This window comes from Myotis yumanensis, unplaced genomic scaffold (genome assembly GCF_028538775.1).
Source record: "Myotis yumanensis isolate MYYU_CA2020_CCGP unplaced genomic scaffold, mMyoYum1.0.hap1 SCAF_8, whole genome shotgun sequence".
NCBI lineage: Eukaryota > Metazoa > Chordata > Mammalia > Chiroptera > Vespertilionidae > Myotis > Myotis yumanensis.
In genome coordinates, this window is record NW_027223759.1 from 40692125 (window position 1) to 40707802 (window position 15678).

The window sequence follows — 15678 nt, forward strand, 5'->3', positions numbered from 1 at the left end:
TTAGTGGCAAGTGACCGTGAGCTCTACAGTTTTGAAAGACAACTTAGCAGGAGCACTCCAGGCAGAAGGAGCGTGGTAAGCAGAAGCAGGGAGGGCTCAGGTAGCATGCTGTTGTAGGAAGTCTCAGCATCTCGGTATTGTTAGAGCAAAGAGCATGTAGCGGGAGAGGCAGGGCACAGGGAGCAGGGACCACATCCCAAGGTCACTTGTGCTAAACCTGATTCTGAAGGTGGAGGAGAATCATTGAAGGGTGTCAGCAGGAGAGGAACTTTTACATTTTAGAGGGCTCGTTCTGCCAGTTAGAGAGAAAAAATTAACTTCAGTACTTCATAGGCATATTTGCTTTTTTAAATAAAAAGTAGACCATGTTTTCATTTTATTTTCTATTAAGTGATATTTGGTAGTTTTCCAAAATCAAATCTACCCTCAGATGACTTGCTGCCAGTGCCATGGTCTAAGGAATGTGCTTTGGGATCCTGGGCATGAGTTTCCATACCCAGCAGGAGCTTTGGAGTAACTTAGCATAGTCCCCATGGTAACTTGTTCCGGCTTATTTATTTAAAAAATTTTTTTTAAATTAACTTACATTATTATTGTTTCCTCTCCTATTGTTGTTATTCTTTGGTGCTGTTTAAAATGCTGCATGTATTAAATGTTTATCATGTGTCAGGCATTATGTTAAGAGATATATATATAAATATATAATTTAACCTTCACCTAAACAGGTAAGAGTAGACGATATTATTGCCATTTGACAAATTAGCAAAGTAGGACTCAGGAACCTTTAGAAATTTGGGGAGTTTTTGTAGCCTGCATTGCACAGCTAGAAGCAGAGCCAGGATTCAAGCCCAGGTCTGTCTGTTTCAAGGGACCACATGCAAATTGTGCTGCAAGGAATACCAATATTCACATTTTAATCTGTAATTGACCTAGAATGGTTAAGTTAAATCTTTGCTTTGGGTGAATAAGTGATGAATGCTTTCTTCATTCTAAGTTGAGGGCTCTTTCAAACCACTGGAGAGGTTAAATTAACTCCATAGCTTTGAATGAAATAATGCAATTATGGCACATCTATTCTGTCAAGATTAATTAAAAGAGAATCCAGCCAAGATAAGCAGGTCTCCCATTGACCTAGAAGTCTAAGCTTCCTCTATGGGGACACTGTCGTCAAGGTAGATTTCAGTACACCGAGCTCTTTGGAAAACTCCTTTTACTCAAACCCCCCTGAACACAATTTGGTAGATGCTTTAATTTTCTTCTTATTTCCATATAAACAAGAAGCCAACTTTGTCAAACCAAAAACAATTCTCTTAAGTGCCCAGTAAGATGGACTCAATAAGAACTTCTTGGTACTGTCTTGTAATTGCAGTCTCTTATACCCTCTATTAATTGGTCCTACAAGTCAAAGAGAGAACTTTTAGCCTCTTACCTGAGAAGGTCACTGTTTCTTATATCACAGAGGGCCAGAGGCTAGCTACAGAGCTAATAGGTTTATTACCAGCACAAATGTCACCGAATACAAAATGAAAATCAAAATTACATCTATGTTTTCGGTGTATCCCTAATCATAAATTTAGGCATCTACGGTTTTCTCAAAATATATGTTTACATCTCTTTCATTAATAGATTTCTTGACTGAATAGTTTGATCCAGAGAGTCATTTCTTATTTTCCAATGATTGCAATGCATAGCACATATGCCATCACTCTTTCCAAGCAATGCCTGTGAAAGACATCACTAATCAATCACAGCACACCTTCCTGTTGAGCTCCTCCTTAAGCTACATGTGTGCTCCTTCTTTTCTGCCTGTAGAGTGAAAAAGCAGCTGATTTTAAAGTTACTCTGACAATTGAGTATTTTATTTATGACTCCAGATTTGGCAGGTAGCTTATATTTTACTTTACATTTTAAAAGTCTAAGTCCTTTTATAGATTTAAAAAAATATGTTATGACCGATATTCTGAAGGTCATGATAACAGATCACATGGCAGGTGCAGTTATATATCTGAATTCCCTTTTTGAACATTTCATTCCATTGAATAGCAGGCAGTTTCTTAAATATTTGACAGCAGAAACATGATTTCTTAGTTTCTGCACATTCATCCAGTCACCGTATCTTTGAAGCCTGTCATCATGGTGTTAAGAGATGCTGGAGTATGTTCTTTACTCAGTTAGATGGCACTTCTGTCAGGTCACCCAAGTAAACTGATTTTTCATTCCCTGTGGTTTGTCACCGTTCTTGGCTGGAGGCCTGCTGCTGAGAGCAAAGCTTCTTTATTTCTTTGGAGTTCATCAATATAAATTATTTGGGACTTTACTCCAGATCAGCTTAAATTAACTTCTGTATCAGTTTGGTTTCCAAGTGCCACTTTGCCACTAGAGCCATAAACATATCAGTAAATATTCACGCAGTCCTTTCCTGCCAGAGACAATCAGTCTGGGTCCGCAGAGGTCTGGTCTCCTCCTTCCTGTTTAGTGGTGCTTTACATTTGTGATCCTTTCAGCCAATATAAGTAATGGTCCACTTCTCATTTCTCTGCTCAAATCCAAAATAATAACATTTAAAACTATTGATACGAGAGATTTTACTCAAGGGCCTTTCCTAGGACTGCCAGGCAAGCGTTTGGCTCTGGTCTGGAACCGCATGTGGCAGAGGGCAAGGCTTGATATAGCAGTCCTATCTCATGGCTCTGCTCATTGCTTTTCTTTTGAAATATAGTTAATTATCTTCTCCTGCTGTGGAAACTCGTCATAAAAACATGACTTCTCTACTCTGTTGTTCGTGGGTCGGATAATTGCTTTATCTTGCTTTGTTTTGTTTTGCTAGGGGCAAGTTCAATCTAAAAATTAATTGAAGTTGGTAAGGTTTTGCAAATACTGATTTATTTTTGTAACTATAAAGATTTCTTGTGTTAAAGCTCACCAAAAAACCTGTCACTACTTTTTACTTTAAAATTTGTCTAAATTAATACAAATGAAAGATAAATCAATCGGGGATAGAAATTTACTTGTGGAAGTTTAATATTTGTTGTGTTCTGTGCATACACTGTTTACTTTTGTATGTAAGCCTTATGCAAATTTTATTTAGCTGTACAAAAATTAATGAGTGTGTTTGTATGGCTAAACTCCCATAATTTAGCAATGTTCCGCATAGAGAAAATATTTATATAATTAAGATTTACAAATGCTTCTTTCTTCAAAACTATTATGATGCACTCAATTAAAGCTTTTTTACTCAATCATTACTCAAAAATTGATGGTATATGTAGGTCCTTGATATGAAATGTATAACTTAGGGAATTCTTATAAAATTAATATAGCCTGGAATCATGGAGGAAGTTTTAACTTATCCAAGAAGGTTTGACAATAGTAATTAAAAAATATAATTCTTTAAGTTTTGTTATCAACTATAGAATTTTACCTGATTTTTAGTCATTAGCTGTGCTATATGATTATATATATGTATATAACAGTAATGATTCCCTTTTGAATATTGGCTATGCTAAAAGTAACTAGGAATTACTTTTGTTATATTTCCTTCAATGGTATCCATGGATTTGTCACAGATTTTAGATTTATGAGGTTATTTGGCATTGCTGAAAATATTCCACACTCATGGCATTTGGTAGGTTTGCCAGATAAAATGTTGTGGAGAAAAAAAATCACTGGGAAATGTGGGGTGGGAGCAAGGAAAGGAACATGAATAATTAGGGATGTGGCTTGGAGTTTTCCACATTTGTTTCCAGCCTCCTTAATTTGGAGCAAGTAGAAGTAGAGTTGCCAGGTAGAAACACAGGACACCCAGTTAATGTGAATTTCAAATAAATAATAAATAATATTTTTACTATAACTATGTCCCACATATTGCAAATATTAATTGTTTATCTGAAATTCAAATTTAACTGGACACCCTGCATTTTTATTTTCTAAATCTGGTAACCCTACCAACACTGCTTAGCTTATTCTCTAAGACATATGATCCACTGAGGAGAAAGCATCAATTAGGGGCACTAATAATATGGAAAATAGAGAGATTCTTTAAAGATTATTTTATTTTTTTATTCCTTGATTCATCAAATATATACTTAGTGCTAAATATCAGACACACTGCTAAGAACAGGGTATACCTTAGTGATCAAAACCAGATCTTATCTTTGCCTTCATGGTGTTTGCAGTCTAGTGGGGGAGGCAGGTGATGAACAAACTAACATAACTCCAACTGTGATAGATGATGTGAAGGAAATAGCTTACCTTGGAAAAATGGAGAGTTAGGTGGATTTTTGAGGTAGTAGGAGAAGACCTCACTGAACAGGTGACATTTAACCCAATTTCAGGAGGATGAAAATAGCAATCAGGTGGCGAGGGTGGGGAAGACTCTAAGTAGAAAAGAGCTGGGTGCATAGAAGAACCCAGGGAGGTGAGTGTGGCTGTGGTATGTAGAAGAGAGTGCAAGCATGAAGCCCAGGGTGAGAGAGTGCCGAGAGTGAGCTTGTGCAGGACCTGTCAGGTCACTATTGGGGATCTGGATGTTATTCTAAGTGTAATAAGAAGCTACTGGCGAGTTTTCATCTGGGGGATGGCAAGACCTGATTTATGTGTCTTAAATATAATTCTGACTGATGTATGCCAAAGAGATGGGAGGGGGTCACGGTAGACATTGAGAGATTGTTGCCAGAGCCCAAGAGAAGAGGCTGGCGCCATGGTCCTGTGTAATAGAAGTGGAAACAGTCAAAATATCAGAGTGGAAATGACACGTTTTTCTAATGGAGTCAATGTGAGGGACAGTAGGAGGGAAAAATCAAGGATAAACATCAATTTTCCAGTTTAAACAATTGATTAGATGGAGTGTCATTTGTGGAGCTGGGGGATACAAGGAGAGAGACAGACTTATGACATTCATTTCCTATGGCCTCTATAACAAATTTCCACACATATCCAAGCCCACCTAGATATCCAAGATAATCTTATCAACTCATCTGATTGGCAACCTTAATTCCATCGACAATCTTAATCCCCCCTTGCCATGTAACATACACATACTCACAGATTCCAGGGATTGGAATGTGGACATCTTGGCAGGGGGAAGGATCATTCTGTCTACTACATATGGGAAAATCCACATGTGTGGTTAGACATATTAAGTTTGAGATGCCAGTGAAGTGATGAAATGGGATTGATGAAGTAGGAAGTTAGAGCTATTGGTAGTTGGATATGTGAGTTTGGAACTCAAGGAGAAGGTAGGGCTAAATTTGGAAGTTGTCAACACAGAGATGATATATAAAGCCATGAGAGTGTACAACATCACTAAAGGAGATAGCTATGTTGATAGTATACATGAGAGGGATACAAGGGTTACTCCTGCAAGAACAAAGTGTTCTTATTAACTGAGGATTCCTTTCTGCGTATCCACAAGGCGCTGTACTTTTAGGAGAAGGTGGTTGAACGATTTTTGTGTAAGGCCCCTCATTCCTGGTTCTCAGAATCCTGCAAAAGGGAACGAGAACTCTCAGAACAAAAAGATTCAAAAGGTAAAACCAAAAGCTTCCTTGTCATTAACTTTGTTAAATAGATAAAATAAAAGTTCCTATGGACTTAATAGATTAGCCAGTAGAGAGGCTAAAATCTCAGAATGAACTCTCAGAGGGTTTTGGTCCAGGAAAATTTAAGAACCATGACAAAGTAACCAAGGCATTCATTTTATTAAAGTCCTAATATTACACCATACACAAATTTAATATCAGATGTATCATAGACCAAAACATAAAAGATAAAAGTATATAATTTTTAGAAGATAGCATGAGATATGTATTCACAACTTTAAGTTAGGCAACATTTATTAGAAAGAACACATGAAACAATAACAATAATGAAGAAAATGACAAATTGTACTTGTTTAAAATTGCAAATTTTTGCTCATTGAAAGAAAATTGAGTTGGTAAAAGGATACAAACCTTTAACTAAGTTGAAAACACTGCATTATATAATTGAAATGTGCTAAAAGGGTAGAACTTAAAGGTTCTCACCAAATTTTGTTTAAAGATAAATATATGAAGTGATGGATGTGTTAATTAACTAGATGGTGGGAATTCTTTCACAATTAAAAAAAACAAAACAATAAAAAAGGAAAAAATTTGATAGACAAGCCACAAACTGGGAGATATTTTCAAAACAGACATCTGAGAAAGGACTTATATCTAAAATATATAGCTTGTACACATATATGCATAGCTAATGGACACGGACAATAGACAGGTGAAGGCCTGGGATGCGGTGGGGTGGGAGCAAAGGGAGGAAAATGGGGAACATCTGTAATACTCTCAGCAACAAAATAAATTAAAAATAAATAAATAATAAAATAAAAATGTAAGTTGAAACCTATAAAATCTTATTAACCAATGTCACCTCAATAAATTTAACTTAAAAATAATAAAATATACCGAGAACTTCAACTCAATAATAACATATAAAACAAAATTTTAAGTGGACAAAAGTCTTAGTCTGCTTCACTGATTCAAATACATTTAATTAATGGAGTTAATAGTTTTTCTTTTTAATAATAAAGGAAAAATGAAGTAAGAGTAGTGGGCAGAATGTCTGACATAGTGAAAGCCCGGCTAAGCAACACCTGGTGGCAGAGATTTTGAATTTCAACCTGAGTTTTTGTGAGGAGTTTTTTTTAAGTAAATAAAAATGAATGTTGAAGGTTGAATTTGCAAAAAGAGACTTGTAAGTAGTAAGAGATTTTAATAAGATGACAGCCAAATTAAAGTTTGCCAAAGTAAAACCAAGCCAGAAGAACAAAATCTATTTAGTTATTTTCGCAATGAAAATCCCAATTAGTAATTATGAGACAGTAAAGATAATATGATGACATAATGCTCTACCAAATATTTATATGGTAGAATTGTAATTGAATATTAATATAATAAACATAAGTTGATTGTTTGTGTGCCAGATATTTAACATGTATTAATCACATTTAATCTTCCTAAGAACTGTCTGAGGTATAGACTCACACCACAGAATTTTTCCAGTAAAAAAAAAAAAGTCTTGGTTTAAATTTTATTATTAAACCTCACAGAACATATTTATCTCTCAAAACGACATTTTATGCCCTTGTTTATATTGGAAAAATTATATTTATATTCCCAAAACTCTGTTTTGTTTTGTTTTGTTTTGTTTTGTTTTTAACAAAAGGAGGCATAGGAAAGTTTTGATTTTCATTCCAAATTAAATTGGTCTAAAAAATGTCCAAATCATGTGCAAACATTTTGAGAACCACTTGGAATTTCCCAATGAGGGTGTGCCTCTCCGGGGTTGCTGGCTCTGAGAAAGACAACTGGTCCTCACTGAGTCACCACCACGCCTTTAACATTCAGCTCTTGTTTTACTTAGTATTTGACAGTCCCTCGCAAAGCTGAAAAAGTGCTGGGAACACTAGGGAAAAAGAAGTGAGTGATTACAGTATTCACAATGGAAGAGAAGATACTACTGATTATAAAACAACTTTTTGTTAAGAATTATATTGGTTATGATCAGAGTCAGCCTTTGAATTTAAGTAACACTTAAAACAATCTATATCCAAATTTTATTTTTTGTTCACACATACATGTGAATTTTACTTTCTTTCATTAAGTTTTAGGAAGTGGTTGCAAGTCTTATAATACCTTATAATTTTTTTAATTAAAAAAATGGGCGCTCTATTGGTGTTTTCAAGTAGAATCTCTGATTTTCAAAAATAGGTTACTGATGTTAAACAGGAAATGCCTGTATAGTGTTATGATTATACTATGTTACAAATGAGGCCCGAAAAGATTAAAGTACTTGCCCAAAATCCAGTAGCTGAGAAGGGGCAGTCTGGCTCTAGAGGTATGTTCTTTCTTTCTTTTTTTTTTTTACTTTTCCTTCCATCACTATTTATCTCTTCTTTACCCTCTCCTACCATCTTCTCTCCCCTTTCCCTCTGGTAATCACCATACTATTGTCTGCCTAGGAGTTTTTGTTTTTGTTTTTGGCTCTAGAGTCTGTATTCTAACCACTGTGAGACAAGGTGGCCCTGCTTCTATCACACAGATGGTACATGCCTTGGGTTGTCATTTCTCAAAGTTCTTGGTCAATAGATGACTAGGTGGGAATGTTACTAGATTAATATATCACCTAAAAGGGAGTTTTATGACTAATTAGATTTGGGAAATGCTGAGTTTAAACAAATAAAACCTGTAATTTTCAAAGCCAGATGTGCACTACAATTCTGTAAGGTTGGTAGTTAAAGAGCTATTTAGCATTTCCCAGACTTCTTTATTTGAAATTGTATAGATTAAGAATGTGATTAGTAGTATAGAAGATTTAACGTGTGTGTGTGTGCATATGTAGGTATATATAACAAACTTTATAACGTGCCAGTACTGACTCAAGCAAACGTGTTTATTTGTCCTACATAACAGGAAGTCTGAGGCAGGACAGTCCAGGGCCAGGCTCCTTTCTCTTTCCCGTTCTACTGCACTATCCACAACGAGCTGTCATTCATACTCATAAACACCAGATTTTGCCTCACCTCCAGGCCTTTCAACTGTTTTCCAGGGAGGAAGAGAAAGGAAAAGACAGAGGCAACCCCAACACTCCCACTTACGTTTCATTGACCAGCATTGTCACCTGGCCACCCCATATGACCACCCCTAGCTGTAGTCAGCCTTCAGACTGGGTTATGATGGGCTGGTAAACCACAAAGGTTGATTATTGCTCCCATGACATATCATTAGCTGTGGTTCTGCTCAATGCATCATTTTGGGTGAGTGTAGCCCATCGCAGGGCTGTGCATTTCCCACAGTTGAGGGAAAATGGCGATGGAAGAACCACATGATGGTCCTTAAAGACTGCTCAAAAGTGACATCTGTCATTTCCCCCCATATTCCATTGGCTAAAGCTAGTCATATACTAAGGCAGGGAAATCTAATCCTCTTCTAAAAAACATTGCATATGGTTGGGCATATTGTATAATCTTCCCTGTATAATAGGAGCGAGCGAGTCAGAATAGACCAGAGATAGAAGTTGAGTCAACAATCACAGTGTCTGCCACAGTACACACACACACACACACACCACCTTTTGATTTATTTATGTTCCAGAGCATTTCACAGGCTAAGTATTCACATCCTTTGGGAACTGTGGTCTTGAGCCACATCATGTTCCTTTGATGAAATAACTGCCTATAAAAGCATCCTCGTGTAAAATATTTAGCCTTTAATGTGAGCTACGGTTCCATTCAGCGTTAAAACAGATTCCACTGTAATTGCATAGTTGACAATCTGGGTCACAGAGTGTTATTGGAAAATTTTTGTTGTACATTAAAATCCACTACTTTGTCAAGGTGATATTCATGAGCCATGTTTATTTTTAAGCCAGGAGAATTTCAGAAAATAGAGTCATGTCTAGTTATTAAACCTTTCCCCCCGCCCTTTTCTTTTGAATCAGGTGCTCTCATACCATGCGACATGTTCAAAAGCTGAAGTTGACAAGTTTAAGGTAAGGAAGCAAATGGTGCCCTATTAGGGCATAAAATTAAGCTTTACATGACTTTCTGACCTTTGTCGCTTGCTTCGGGAGAAATAGTTCTGCCCACTGGGTATTGGGGGAACAGAACTGGGCAATGGTGTGTTTGGATAGTTCTGTTTAGAGGGTAAGAGAGACATATGTAACTGCGTAGCCTCTTCATGATCATTGAAATGATTTCAGTATTTATTTCTATTTGTTAACTAAGCAGGATATAAAAAAATCTGTGGAATATGGTGAGAAGCAGGTTGCCTGGTTTGGGCATTGATTTTACCTCTAACTTTCTGTTCACTTAAAGCAGCAATTGTCAACCTGTGTGTCGCGACCCCTTTGGGGTCGAATGACCCTTTCACAGGGGTCGCCTACATACATCCTGCATATCAGATATTTACATTACGATTCATAACAGTAGCAAAATTACAGTAATGAAGTAGCAACGAAAATAATTTTATGGTTGGGGTCACCACAACATGAGAAACTGTATTAAAGGGTCACGGCATTAGGAAGGTTGAGAACCACTGACTTAAAGTCTGAGGGCCTGTGTCTTCATCTGTAAAAATAAATGAAGAAATTGGCATGGTTATAATAGGTAACATTTACCAAGTGTTTACTATGGGCCAGGCACAATACAAAGCATTTTACCTGTATTCATTCATTTGAGCCTCATAATCTTGTGAAGTATGTACTATTTTACAGATGAGTAAACTGAGTTATGGAGATATTGAATAGATAGGTCAAGGTCAAACAATTGTAAGAGGTATAGCAGTCTGGTCCCAGAACTGGAGTGCTTAACTATCAGGCTTCACAGCATGACCCCTTTCCACCTCTGATGTCATATGCATCAGTGTATGTGTCTTAGATATTCCTTTTCACCTTAGTCATCACCATTCCCTTAAAGGTAGCTCAGAATTCTTGCTCCTCTTGCTGCACTTCTAATAGTCCATGGTCAAAATGTGGATATATGGAGAAACTGACTTTTCTCCCTTCTGAAAGTTTAGGTATCTGCCTTTTTAAGTTTTTGTGGAAGTTTAGTTATTCATTATCAAGCAAGCTACCACTACAAGAAAGGTAATGTTTTGGATTGTAATGTTTGTATGTAATAATACTTGATGACAACTACTCTTCTACGAGTCATTTGCACCTAGATGATTTGTCTTTCCAGGAAAAATGTCTCAGAGACCTTTGGGCCTGATAATTTAATCAGGTCATTAGAGTTGAGTCACACTAATAAAAAAAGGAAATGAGGGAAGACCCCAAACTCATAGTAGAGATGAAGGAGCTGCTTGGAAGGGCAGGGAACATACCGTAGCCTCAGGTGCACTGCTTGGCTCCATCCAGAGATATAGAAAAGGCCTGCGATGGTGACCCAGATCAGGAGAGCCGTGGTGCCAGCAAGAGGTGACAACTGACAACAAAGGAAGGAGACAGAATAACCAAAACCATAGGAGTCAGGGCCCCTTTGTTGTAGAGATAAACATCCTAAATACCGGCTAGAATGTGAGTGACAGCAGGGCAGCACTATTTGTATGTTTTGTGCACTGCTCTGTCTCTCTTGCCGTTCACAGTCCTTGGGACATGGTAGCACTCAATAAATAGCTTGAATGGATGAATGAGTGAATGAATGAATGACCAAATAAATTCAAACGACATCAGTGTTCCATAACTTAAAACAATTATTCATTAAGAAAATGTTAAAACTGTGGCTATATGTAATTATTCTTTATATTTTATGTATATTTTACTAATATTTTTATGAAAAATATTTAAAGCTTTTTTACTTTAATAAACTTCAGTTACCTAGACATTCTATTTATGGAAATAATTTCCATATCTACTTTATTCTTTTATATTTTTTTTTACTGTTTTAATTATCATCATTGCTAAAAGAAGGAAGGGACAGTCAGGGAGAAATATAGCAAAGCTTACATGGACGAAATATGCCCACAAAAGCTATTGCATGGGACATGGCCAGAGCTATAGCAGGCCAAAATCAATAGCTGTCTACTCTCTAAAGGTATTACCCTGTGTTCAGGCTTAATTCTTTGCTTAAACTAAGGGGAACACTGTTGATTTGGAATTTAGCATGCTTTTCTATTGTTAGCTCACAAACATACTAAAAATATGAAGTATTTATACTTGACAACAAAGGGTTATTTCACTGTAAAATTATCAAGATTATTAACTTAACTGATTTATTCTAAATTTCATCCTGAAAGATATTAATGAGTATCTTATTACAATGTAATTGAGATATAGTAGATAATTTTAATCTAATGGCTTTTTTATATATAAAGCAAATAAGATATTATCATAATTGGTAGCTGATATCTTAACTACAGCAATGGCATTAAAATGTAATGAGCTTAAAATAATCCTGCACATGGACACTAAAAAATATTTACCTAAATTTCATTCTAGAGTATGTCCAATGCAGTTTCCTCACATTGTGGCTAAATTATGTATATTTTGCCCAATATGTACAGACAAACCATGCTTACATTCTAAAATATTTTAACCTTTGATACCTGCAATACTTTTTTAACAGAGATAATAAATAAATATCTATGAGAGAGACAGAGACAGAAAGAGACAGAGAAGAAGAGAGAGAGAGAGAGCAAGAGATGAAATCTGGAATCAGAGTTAACCAGAGATCTCATGAGTTAAAGGATGGTTGAGTCTCAATGTATTGTATTATGCCAGCTCAGGCCGAGCTAATGATCAGTGATTCAGAGATTAAGCCAGAGTTTGGGAAGAAAATGATTTTACTGTATTATCTAGTGCTAAGAAGATCCTAAAGGTCCAATACATGCATACATAGGTCAGACTCCAGTTGTAGCCGAAGCTGTTCACATTTGGGATGCAGACATGTCTAAAAACCAGTGATATGTAGCCTGTCTTACATGAGTGGCCTTCTGAGTCAAGAACTCTTCCTAGTGGAAGTGGAGGCCATAGGCCTCAGTGTCTGGATAATTCCAAATTCAGTGTGGGGTTTGTCTCTTGGATGCATCTCTTACCCCAGCCCCCCATGGATTCACATTCTCAGCTAAGAACATGAGTGGACAAAAAAGACATGGGATTTCTATAGCTTCAGTGCATTAAGGGCCCCTGAGAGCAAGCACAAGGGCTCAGAGTGTCAACAGCAAACAACAGAAAGCAGCAGCTCAGCTGTGCTAACTGTGGGATTAAGAAGGTGGGAGGAAGCCGTCCAGGTCCATCCTTCCTCCGGGGGATATTAGACATTCATAGTGAACTTTCGGAGGCAGGGCCCCTGTTCTGTTTTCAAATGGAAAGAGTATGAAACAGTGGCTATCTCAGTTGGTCTGAGAGGTGGTCAGGGTCACCACAGGATGTATTTTGGCCAGGTGGGTCCTTGAAGAGCCCTCCGCGCATAGTTGCCTGGCTCAGTAGGGAAGGCCAGCCTGGATGTGCAGCCCTAGTTGACCTCACGGCCCCTCTTCCCACATTTCCAATACTCAGGAGTGACAAAGTACAACCATCCTTTTTCTGATGTGGCACTTGATTAAGACACAATTCATAAAGAGGACCACGTAGGAACACAGGGACATTGGTCCACAAAGCACTCCACATATTTACAGACACGGTGCAGGCTGCCCGGCTCAGTCCTGTGCTGTAGAGCAGCAGATGCCCTTTCAGATGCGGACTCAGCTGTTTCCCGGCAGTCAATTTCCTGCTGAAGGTTCAATGACTTTCCATGATGATAAAAAAAATCTCGGATATTAAACTCGGCATAAATACTATTTGAGGTCAAAACAACCCCCTCAATTCAAGAGGCAGGCATGAGAGGAGGAAGAATAGGTTAGGTGTAATAAGATACCCAAATTCTTTTTATATGGCTTTGAGGTAGCATTAATGTACAGTTTTTATAGTGATGAGACTGACTCTTGTCTTAACTGACCCAATCACCTATCTTCCTCACAAGTATTATCCTATTATATTACCTCTCAAATAGAATATAGCCCTGGTGGGCTTTGAAAATCACTTATAATATGTAATTAAATCAAGCTAAGCCAACTTCTCCACCAAACATCCCAATTTTAAAATAGGATCTACATGTAAAGCTTTGGATATTCAAAAATTTTAAGGACCCTATGGTGCTTTCTTAATTTTATGTTGCTTTGTGTTTTATTTGCTCTTTCCTTCTCAGAGATAAATTTTATAAGATGATAAAATTATAGCATTGTATAGCTGGAAATGGTTTTGTTTTGCAGATAAGGCTTAGACATTTTAAATAAACCAAGGGGCCTGGTGGCTGCTTTGTCTATTTACATGTGTGCTCTCTCCTGTCTGTCTGTGTCTGTGACCTTACAAAGATGCCTAAAGGGGCAGCTCTGGCCACTGGGACTGCAGAAAACCCTTAGATATTTCATATGGTGCCTTGGGACCAACAGAATCATGACTCATACACTAATGCCACCTATAAATGTTTAAATAATGAAATGTCTTAAATAATACGACTTAGGAGTATATAAAAGCCTTTCATACCCATTGTTTCATGTGAGCCTCACAACCTCTTGGTGAGAGCTGGGTTTATTACAGCTCTGTTTTACTTATGAGGCAACCAAGGACCAAAGAACTAGCAAGAAAAACACATCTATTTCGCTGATTATTCCTCCCCAATGTTTTGTTTCGACCTTGAAGACAATGCTTCTCTTCAAGTGGCTGGATAGGAAAATGTAAGCAACATCATGGAATTGTATCCTGAAGTCATTTCTTTTGATTTAGCCATTATTCTTGGAACCTTTGTGGCATTTAGACAATTTAGGGGCCAAATAAGTATGAATGGTGATGATGTCTGAGAAAAACAGGATTTTTTCGCTGAACTTAACAGAAATTTTAAAAAGAGACTCTTCATGGTGTTCTTTGGGCAATCAATATATAATGCTACTTTATTAGAAACTCCTTTTAGTATTGTGGTTGTGCCATCCATGTGACTTCTTGCCCTAGGGTTTCAGACTGCTTAGGAACCTAAGGAAATTGGAAACAGCAAACATTATGAAGATATTGCATCATTCTTTGCAAGAGAGTAAATGATCCATTATTCTGACATCTTGCTTGTCTTCCTTATATTCTGATTGGCTATCTAGCTATACAGAAATCTCTGGACATCTGGAAAGCTCAAAGGAAAAAGAGCAGCCCCACTTTATTATCCTGTGTTCTCCGGGACTGCCAAGTACCTTGTGAGAAAGATAAGCAGGATATGAGATTGTGAACATCAGTTTAATGATAAAGCACTTGTCAGGAGATACGGTCGTATGTTCAAGGCATGAGAACTCATCAACTAGAGACTTTTGGGGGGCAGACATGAAGAATGTGAGACTGGGTTTATATTTGTATAATATTTCCTGTAGGGATGCTGATATTAGGGACATTATGGGTAGTAATCCGCACAAGTGGAATATGACGGCTTTAACATAAGACTCTTAAGGTAAATTAAAGAATTTTTAAAAGTTATTCTGAATAATTGTATGCTGCCTCGGTGTGTGTGTGTGTGTGTGTGTGTGTGTGTGTGTGTGTGAATACTTTAGCTTAAAGGGATGATTAAGTGATTTGGAGTTTCAACTCTGGCTTTAGAAAAAGCTCTGTGGCAGGCAATTGTCTCCAAAGAGACAAGCAAATGTGTGAGAAAACAAGATCCGAGATGAAACACTTTGGCCACTGGGTGCCATCCTTGCTCCACGTAAGGATTTGCTGAGCCACATTTCTAGGAAAATGGTGAAAACCTGAAAGGCAGTAATCTAAAAGTAATTTCAAGATATAATAATGTTTGTGTGTGTGCATGACCTGGAATATGTTAGTGACACAGGCAGCTTATTCATTTGCCCAGGCGCAAGGCAGAAGGATTGGGGAAATCTCAGCCTTATCAACAAAGCCTGGGTGCAGCCCTCTCGCTTGCTGTATCCCAACGAGCCATCCAGTGGGTGGCAGGACAGGCACCACGGAGGTGGCGTGCTGGGTGTCAGAGGTGAGCGGGGCAGCTGCTCCATTGTTTTTAATACTGTGTATATTGCAGCAGGCATGTAACAGGATTGGAACCCAGCCATCTCTGTGGCTGTGCTGTGCCCCTTCAGATGCATCCCTTTCTTTACCAGAGCTGGTGGAGCTATTGAG

At 37.5% G+C, this 15678-nt stretch overlaps 1 protein-coding gene across 2 annotated transcripts in view; it reads left to right on the top strand.

Annotated features, from left to right (window-relative positions):
• The window catches only part of PDE11A (phosphodiesterase 11A), a 285421-nt gene that overhangs the window by 165702 nt on the left and 104041 nt on the right, over positions 1-15678 (top strand). For both annotated transcript variants that reach the window (XM_070422681.1, XM_070422682.1), the window contains one exon: positions 9472-9522. In XM_070422681.1, coding sequence (XP_070278782.1) covers positions 9472-9522 — 51 coding nt within the window. The remainder of the gene's footprint in view (positions 1-9471; positions 9523-15678) is intronic.